Genomic DNA, 9,925 nt, shown 5'->3' with positions numbered 1-9,925 from the left:
TTATTCATAGACATCATTATTTGAGATGATCTTCCTTGGACGGATTCGTAAATGTTTGCAGAAATTTGCATCATCAAAAATGAAAAATGCTGGATTTACACTACAGTGTGAGAAAGCTATCAGTCGGCAAACGTAATATGCGTAGTCGACTGTTTTGCTTACTTCACAGATGGTAAATGGATAGATATTCTGATCGGTCAAAGATCTCAGGAACATAGCAATGTTATATGGAGTCCAACTGAAAAATAGCAACAGTGCAATGAGAAATGTTAGTCTAACAGTTCTGTGTGTGTCACGAGAGTGAGATTTTGTTATTGCCAAACACATTCGACGATAGCAAAACCCCACAAATATAAATGCAGCAAAGAAAAAAGCATTTTGAAAATAAGCAATGCCTGATTTGACTGGAATACTTTCATATTCACAGTATGTGTTGTTCAGATCTTTCATGACTTTGCTCTGAAGTGCACCGACCAGCGCAGCCGTTCCACTCATCATCCAAATGATATAGGGAGCGACTGAAAAACATCTGCATTTCTCCCAGTCGGACAGAGGATGAACCACTGCCATGTAGCGCTGAATGGTCATGAGAGTCAAGAACAACACGCTGCTGTAAAAGCCCACGTAGAACAGAAACTTGACCGCTTTACAGCCAATCTCTCCAAATGTCCAACCATGGATGAAGTATGAAGCCCAGAACGGAAGACCAAAGGTGAAGAGCAGATCTGACAGAGCTAAATTGAGGATGAACACATTGGTCAAGGATTTAAGACTCTCGTAAAGCGCCAGGATGATCAAGACGAGGACGTTCCCAATGCAGCTCATCACAACCACTATAGAGAAAAAGAGCGGGATAATAATGGATCCAAGTTTGACCACGTCGTCTTTGCGGCACAACTGGTCCTCATAGTCTTCATCGTAGTCGTAAGTTGTGTTCTCATCAGTCATTGTGTTCTGGAAATGACAGATCAGCTCTTTCCAGCTTTAGTTTTTTACTCTTTGTACACTGAAATTTTTGAATAAAACAAATTAAAATTTGCTAAATTGTTGTATTATTTAGCTAAATGTAAATTTAAATGTAAAATTCGCTCCAAAAACAACAACTTGTCAATATGTTTGAAGGCATAAATGCAGTCTCAGACTTTTCATTTAGGGAAAAATACTTCAACTTGGTCACATGAAGATATGTTAAAACAATGCTTACCTGAACTCCTGATGATCTGAAGCACAAGAATGATCCAAAGAGCAAATTACCCACCAGTGCACATGACTACAATCTGTAGTATAAGATTAACTAGATTTCATCAACTTTTATTCATCACAGTCCCATGAAATGTTTTTCTCAGGCCGTTGATGCCATCTTTGTGATGTATCTTCAGATCAAATAAAATCATTGTGATTGTAAAGAGCGTACCTATTCAATGCAGTAACATGAGAAACATGATTGATCTCGGACTCCTCCCTCGAAACCTCAGACTTTTGATCTTTTCATCTCGCGTGCAGAGGAAACTGAAGTGGTGTTATGATCTTTACAGTAACTATTCTACTTAAGCAATTTTGAAATGAGAAACGGGGCATGTAAAAAGTACAACCGAAATATTAATATTATATCACAATTCTGAATATCTGAAGTCAGAATTGTGGGATACAAACTCAGAATTCTGGTAAATAAAGTCAAATTCTCAATGAAAAAGTCAGAATTTATCTGCTGGATGTAAACTTGGTATAGATAATTATAAAAATGTAATGTTCCATTGATAAAATAACATGTATAATAAATGTTCAATATAATATTTATGCTTTAACCCACATAGAGGTTATGAGGGCTATCCTAGAGGGCTGCAGCTCTGCACAGTTTAGTTTCAACCCTAAACACACCTGATCAAACTAATTTAACCGAGTGCTTCAGACTTGTTTAAAACCTACAGGTAAAGCTGCGGTCACACTGGACTTTTTAACCCATAGACTTTCATTCATACACACGCGAATGCGTCAGACCTGAAACGCAAGCTTGTGCGACAAGTTTCGCAGTTTGCTGCATTGCAAAGTTCAAGCTTGGTGAACTCTGACCTGCAGAAATCGCATCACGTGACTGTGAGACCAATCAAGGATCAAAACATGACCTCTCTGGACAGAAATTTAAAATATGAACCCATTGCTTGCTTTTTAAAATGTCTAATTATCTTGTTTAGTCCCGCCCCTTTTCACAGTGCCCTATGACAGAATTTGGCATGCTCAAACATACGCTTATTTCACGCAGCCGCCATTTTAAAGAACCAAAGCGAGGCTGTGGTGGGAAGAAACGCGGAAGTATAGGACCAGCACTGTAAACATTGCAGTGACATGCTGTGGACTACAAACCTCCAGCTGTTGCCGAGATTTCAAAATACAGATATGGTGTAAACATCACTTTAATATCAGTCAGTACGTTTAATTTAAACAATTAAAAAGCAATTTAGCATCAAACAACATCACAAGCTCTGTAAGAGTAATATGCTCAAGTGTCCTCCTAGGCTTCAGTTCATGGCAGCAGGTAAACAGAGGGGACGCTTCCCTGCTTCAGCCTATGTAACTTGGTGAGCGATAAACACTGCAGTCCTCTGTAGCACACCCTCGTGTTGTCCCTGTACTGAAGTTTTAAAACAGTATAATTCCCGCTAAGTTAAAATTGAAGCGCCGCTGAGCGCGGATGACTCGACTGATCTTTACGGCTGCTTCGCGATCCAGTCTCCATGTATCTTGTGTTTGCACTCAGTTTACCGCCCTTCACCCAGTGCAAACACAGATACACGGAGACTGGAGCGCAAGCGCGAAACAGCCATAAGGATCAGTAGAGTCATCAAGCAGATCGCTCGGCTGTATTTGTGCTCAGTAAACAGCGGAGGGTGAACTGATGACCTTCTCGGCCAATCACAAGCATATCTGTTGAGCACGTGAACACAATGGCCAATCAGCGCTGTTTTAAGAAAGCCATCAACAGTGCTTTAAATGTTAGCGGGAAATTGACAAATTTTCTTTTAATTCAGTAACGTGACAAGTCTAATATAGTGAAAGAATCAGTTCATTAACTTGAGTTTGATAAATGGCATCTAAAACGTGTGTTTGGGAAAGAAAACGTTAGCTAACTAGTGCCGTTTCCCTTAACTTAGCTGAAAATGAGCTCTGATATCCCTTTATATTTTCACCATTCATTCAGAACGGACCTTCGGGTTACTCAGAAGGCGGTGAAATGATAAATTTGTGTCTCTTTCTATTCGCTGATAAGATATACAGCCAAGTACACAACGTTCCAATGTAACTTCCAATGATACTTCCGGGTTTCTTCCCACCGCAGCCTCGATTTCGCTTTTAAAAATGGCAGCCGCGTGAAATCAGTCTATTAGTGTGACCGCAGCTTAAGTGTGTTGATGCAGGGCTGTAACTAAACTGTGAAGAGCTGCGGCTCTCTAGGAACTGTCTTTAGCCCCTTTCACAGTGATACCGGTAAATATCCGGAAAATTTCCAAAATGACTTTACCGGTAAATTAAAAAAAGTGCTGTTCACACAGGCGAGGACGTTATAGAACTTTTCCAGAAAAGACTATTCACACATCCATTCCAAAATACGGTAAATCCTGACATCATTAACCATAAATGACCTCTAAATGGCTGCGCTTGTATTTGTAAACATTTGATGACATTTCACACTCTGTGGATGGATAAGTATTGTGAACAACTTTGATGAAAACATATGGAGAAACACTTTCGCATGTTGAGATGTTCCTAATATGTGTGTGTGCCGGCACTCACCGGCTGCCTCACATGCACACACATCAATCAACTGAAGGAAGCAGAGCTTGAAGGTAAACAAACAACGGCTTATCATAAGCATTTTACACAATTGTCCCAAAAGTTGCTATTGTTGTTTTCTATGAGTTTTCAAATGTACTTTTTTTTTTTACAAGAGAGGCTGGAAAAATTATTATTATTTTTATTATTTTTTTAATTATTCAAATCATCAAATTCTGACTGAGGAAAGTTGAGCTGGCTAGTTTGCTATTTGCCTAATAAATAACAATAGGCTACAACTTTTTATGAAAAATTTTAACAGATTCCAATTGTTTTCTAATGATATCTAATGTAATGTGTATTTAATATTTATTTTAGTATTTCTTTATTCAAAATTTTTAGGAAATTATTTTGGTCCATCAGAAAATATGGTTATGATCACCCTCCTACAAGCTAATCCAGCAAAAAAAAAATAAAATAAATAAAAAAAAATAAAATAAAATAAATATATATATATATATATATATAGTTCTTATAATATCACTAAAAATGCAGTATTTAAAACTCAATAAAACTGACTAACTGCGAAAAGTAAAAAAATAAAATTAAAAAAAAGTCACAAGACTTTTGTGGATAGAAAAATGCTTGACTTATTCATTTGTTTTCTTTTTGGCTTAGTCCCTTTATTTATCAGGCAACTTATCCAGCATATGTTTTACAGCCCTACCAGCTGCAAGCCATCACTGGGAAACACCCGTACACACTCATTCACAACAAACATTTTAGCCTACCCAATTCACCAGTACTGCATGTCATTGGCCTTATGGAGGAAACTGGAGAAAACTCACGCGAACACAGTGAGAACATGCAAACTCCACACAGAAATGCCAACTGGCCCAGCCGAGGCTCGAACCAGCGACCTTCTTGCTGTGAGGCGACCATGCGACCCACTGCGCCACCCAATGGTCCACTTATGATTAAGAAAATGTGCAAAGCTCAATGTCACAACAGCTTGACTCATATAAATAAAAAAGTGAGCTTGAATTCATCTGCCGTCGTTTTTTGTTGTTGTATGAAACGGCTCGTTATGCTCCTCTATAGGAACTAAATGACTCGTATTAAGTTATTTTAATGTTTTGATTACAAATGAGCTTGTAGTAAAACAATCTTACCTTTCATTGCATTTTGAAGGACTTCAATAAATTCCCACAGCAACTTTTAAATCGAAGGTTTTACACATTTACAGGAAAATAGCAGATCTACATGCTTAAAAATGGCAAAAATTAAAGATACAGATGTTAGTCATCGCAGCCGTTGAAACTCCTGTTGCCATGGTAAGACTTGCGCATGGGCGGGTCCAGTCGTTTTTAAACAACATTTATGGGAGAGTTCTCGTCAGGTTTTGATGCTGTTGATGTGGGAATGTGTTATTTACAGGCAGAAATCAGCTGTAGGTTACAGCTCGAGGCTGTGGAAGAGGAATTGTGAATGAAATTGAAGTGATTGACGGCGAAGGTTTAACAACAGTGACAACATGATGAATGTGGTAAAGTACGTCTTCCATTCTCTGGTTACAGTTTCAAACCAAATGTAACGTTACTATTTCAGATGCAGTCGAGTGTTTATCAGTGAGATTTATCATACATTTACATGTGTATTGTTGAAAAAAGTGCCATGTGTATTAATCTTACAGCAGTTATGTTTATAAAAATGTAAACTTTAATTAAAACTATGTAGAACACTTAAAATGGCAGATACCTCGCCTCTTGCCTAACAATATAGTTAAAATTAAACACAACTTTTGGCTTTGCTTTGTTCCTCCATCTCACATCTTAAAATATATTGTTACTATAGAGAATGTATGATATAATCTATAATATTTTTGATAAAATACAAATTTTAACCGTCCTGTTACCCTAAAATCTGCTATCCACAAGGGTCAATTTGACCCCAGCAATTTAAAACCTCAAAATATTATTTTTATTTATTTAAAAATTTATTTGTTTAGTGTTAAGTAATTGATGTCTTTGTTGGCTACCTAACAACACTCTGAAATACATACTCCCTATTCCCAACCCCCCACTTCCTGCCCCTTATACTGTACATACAGATTACCTATTGCATTACTATAGCCAAGTTTACAAATCAGCATGAAAACTCACTGTTTCACCTAAAATGAGAAAAGTATATATACAGATTTGTTTTTTTTATTAGTTTTGTACTTTTTATTGGTATATATTTTTTGATGTTTATAACATATTAAAAGAATAACAATTTCTTTTTTTAAGCAAGGACTGGAACACAATTATGTATGGGGTCAATTTGACACCAAGAAAAACAAACATGATTTGCTGGGTATTTATTGTCTAAAGGGACAGCGGCCACGGAATGGAACAAGACATTCATCCACAGTGTTGTGGGGGCCTGGATTGTAAAGAAAGGGCCATCACTGGACCCACTTAACCCATACATCTGTATTGAGAGAGCCCACAGAGCACAAAGATAAATGTTTTAGAATATATCATATGTAAAATATCATATCAATATCATAATATTTAGGAAATAACAAAGTTCTTGCAAGAATTTGAAATTCTTTTTTATTATATTTAACATGTAAAATTTTAGTGCATATTATCAAATCATAGCATGTTATAGTGACCTCAATATCACACAAAACAAATATGTGTACATTTTTTATATTTCTTATGTTTCATACAGCTAAATGACCCTGGGGTCAAATTGACCCCAATGAACATCAATGTGTACAGGGCATTGAAAAAATAATATCATGCTAATTTTATGTTTACCAAGTTTTCCCCATTAAATTATGTGTAAAATATATGCACATAAATTTAATGGGTTCAAATTGACCCCGAGGGTAATAGGTGGGTTGAACAAGCACGTTTGGTTAAACTGGCCTTAAAGGGATAGTTCTGTTCACACAAAATGAACATTTTTCTCACCATATGTCATTTGCTCACACTTGAGTAGTGGCAAACCATTATGAGTTTCTCTTTTCTGTTGAGCATAATAGAAAAGAAGATATTTTGAAAAATGGCAGTCATTGACATCCACATCAGGGGAAAATACTATGAAAACCATCCCAGTAACTACCAGTTTTCCTTTGTGTTCAACAGAACTAAGAGACTTAAACAGCTTTGAAACAAGTAGAGGGTGACTTACTTATGGGATAATCTTAATTTGTCAGTTTTGTGTTAATATTATGTTAATTTGTATAAATATATTTGGTATCACTTTATTTTGATGGTCTCTTTAACGCATTTAGTTGAATTTAAGCTACATTGCATCTACATGCCAACTAATTCTCATTAGATTATAAGTAGACTGTTAAATTGGGTTTAGGGTTAGTGTAAGTTGACATGTACTTGCACATGTCTGTTGAAGAAGCAGTATCAACAGATATTAAGCAGACCGTCTACTAATACTCAAATGAGAACTAATTGGCGTGTATTTGCAATACAACCTTTAGTCAACAAAATGTGCGATATGCACCATCAAAATAAAGTCTTACCATATATTTGTCATTAGAGAACTTAGTCACTCTCAAATTTCCAATAAATATTATTTGCTTTGTGACTTTGCTTTTCCCAGTAGTTCAGACATCACAAGTAACAGTACTTCTAGATTTGGAGATATAACAAGAATTGTCCAAAGATTAATGTGCAATGTTAATGGTGGACTTTTTAACAGAGTTTATGAGGATGTAAAGCTAATTGTGAATGTAAAACCTGTTGCATAATTTGGGTATGGCATTGCAATCTTTTTCTAACTGTATGTTTTAGGGGTGGGCGATATGACCTAAAATTAATATCTTGGTATTTTTCATCTTTTGAACGGTGACGGTATAATATCATGGAATTACTTTCAATAGCGAAATAATATACATCTCAAGGAAGAACGGACAAAAGAAAGTCTCACTTCTATCACTCTTTAAAAGTTTTGGTTTGGGTCATTGTAAATGCTCAGTCTCGTTATGAGCTGATCTTCATTTCTCTGTGTTGGTGGAATAAAGCAGGCGAGTCAGCCGCACCAATTTATGAGCAGACAGAGCAGGATTCTCGCGATGACCACCAGCGCAATTCCGCTCTTTGTTATGAGCCGTAGTTTCAGTGTAAACTTTGTAAAGGTGAGTTTCTTTGGCGATGATGTGTACAGTGTTAGATTTTACATTTAGCGGACATTTGCGTTGAACACGCGGTGAATGCAACGCATCGAGATTCGGGCACCTTCTCCGAAAACACTCGATTGATCTCAGCTGGCGGATCAACATTTACCTCATGTTATGATCGCTGTCATCTGCGCCATTATTATTATTATAACTTTAGGTGAGGTTTGCAAACCTGTGCACTTTTCACTCTTCAGCCGTTTGCATTTCCTGCAGTAACAAAAGCTCCCTGTTATCTGACAGCGGGAAGCGTTGAGTGACTGACAGCCAATATGAACCAATACAGCAGCAGGGTAGAGCGATTCAGCAAGTTTTTAGAGAAAATCAAATCAGATTGCACTACAACCATTATATTCAGACACACAAATGCTCCCAAATATATTATGAGGGCACAGATAAAATTTCGGCCGCTCATGCGACCAAAATGGTTACAATTTCGAGCCCTGTAGTATAAGGACATGTATTCAGACCACAACTGAACGTTTGAATAAAATTGAATGCCTAATTATTTAGAATTAGCTATTATTGATGTAAATGCAGCCGTTCAAGGCGCATAATTGATTTATTACGGTATTGACGGTATTAGAAAATCCATGTCGTGGCGCAATGTCACACCGGTGATGACTATGACACCGGTGTACCGCCCACCCCTAGTATGCACTGTTATGAATCTCTTTATTCCACTCATGAATATGACAAATGTTCATAATGAAACCAGCTGGCGGTAATTTTAACATGTTGAAATTGGACTACATTTTATTTATATTGTGCAATAAATGTATACAACACAAGCAAAACACACACACACGCGCACGCACGCACGCACGCACGCACACACGCACACACACACACACACACACACACACACACACACACATAGTCATAAAGTAATTATATACAGTAAATAAATAGACTAAGGCTTTGAAGCCATTTAATGACAACACATACTAAAACTGAACACATTTATGTGAACTTAAAAAACCGAGAACTTCAACTACAAAAAGTTTTTTTTTTTTTTTACAAGCTCTTTAAAACCTGATTTTGCAATGTTACCCTGTAAACGATTTTTGCAACTGTGGAATATTTCATTACTTTAAATCATTCATATTTAACAGTTGTTGTAATATGAGCAAAAATTCTGTGCAAAGTGTCAAAAGAAACCCAACAGGCATCTTAATGTCAACAAATCATCAAAAAAAAATCGTCAAAAACGATGTTCAAGAAATGCAAAGCGGTTTGTTGTCAATTAATACACCTCGATGTGAAAACAACATCAGATTGAAATCTACCATTGGTATTAAAAAACATGCAAAAAATCAATTACAGCACAGTCCTGTTATCACCCAGCAGGTACAGGACATCAACATGATGTCAGATTGACATTGTACACCAATGTCGTAGGACTTTGCATTTTGGGTGGAAATAAAATTCGAGTTGACGTCAGAACCCGATGTCAGTGTCCAATGTCAGACAGACATTGCATTTTGGTCACTTTCCAACACAAACTAAAAACAACCAAATATGTTAGATCTTACAGCTTGACTTTCGTAGAAGTTTCCACTATGACGTCTATTAGACGTTGGATTTTGGTTGCCATACCTGATGAACAAACATCTTTATTTGACGTCAATATGAGCTTGGTTTAAGACGTTGTCTCTACATTGGATTTTGGTCACTTTCCAACACAACCTAAAATCAACCACATATCAACATCTAATGATCTTACAGCTTGGCGTTGTGTGGACGTTACCACTATGACGTCAATCAGATGTTGGATTTTGGTTGCCATACCTGACAAATAAATGTCAGTATTTGACATCAATATGACGTTGGTTTAAGATTTTGGTCACTTTCTAATACAACCTAAAATCAATTAAATATCAACGTCACTTGATGTCGTTATTGGAAGTCAAAATGTAATTTTGGTCACCTGACATCACAGCCGAACTGTCACCTAATTTTAACGACTTA

General features: G+C 36.7%; 1 protein-coding gene across 1 annotated transcript; it reads right to left on the bottom strand.

The window, feature by feature from the left end:
• LOC130217631 (chemokine XC receptor 1) lies at positions 1–997 on the bottom strand. Its single transcript, XM_056449771.1, has one exon. The coding sequence runs from the start codon at positions 946–948 to the stop codon at positions 1–3; it is 948 nt and encodes a 315-aa protein (XP_056305746.1). The 5' UTR covers positions 949–997.
• Between the last annotated feature and the right edge of the window lie 8,928 nt (positions 998–9,925).

This window comes from Danio aesculapii, chromosome 23 (assembly GCF_903798145.1).
Source record: "Danio aesculapii chromosome 23, fDanAes4.1, whole genome shotgun sequence".
NCBI lineage: Eukaryota > Metazoa > Chordata > Actinopteri > Cypriniformes > Danionidae > Danio > Danio aesculapii.
The sequence above is the reverse complement of the archived record's forward strand: the minus strand, read 5'-3'. Positions and strand labels throughout refer to the sequence as shown.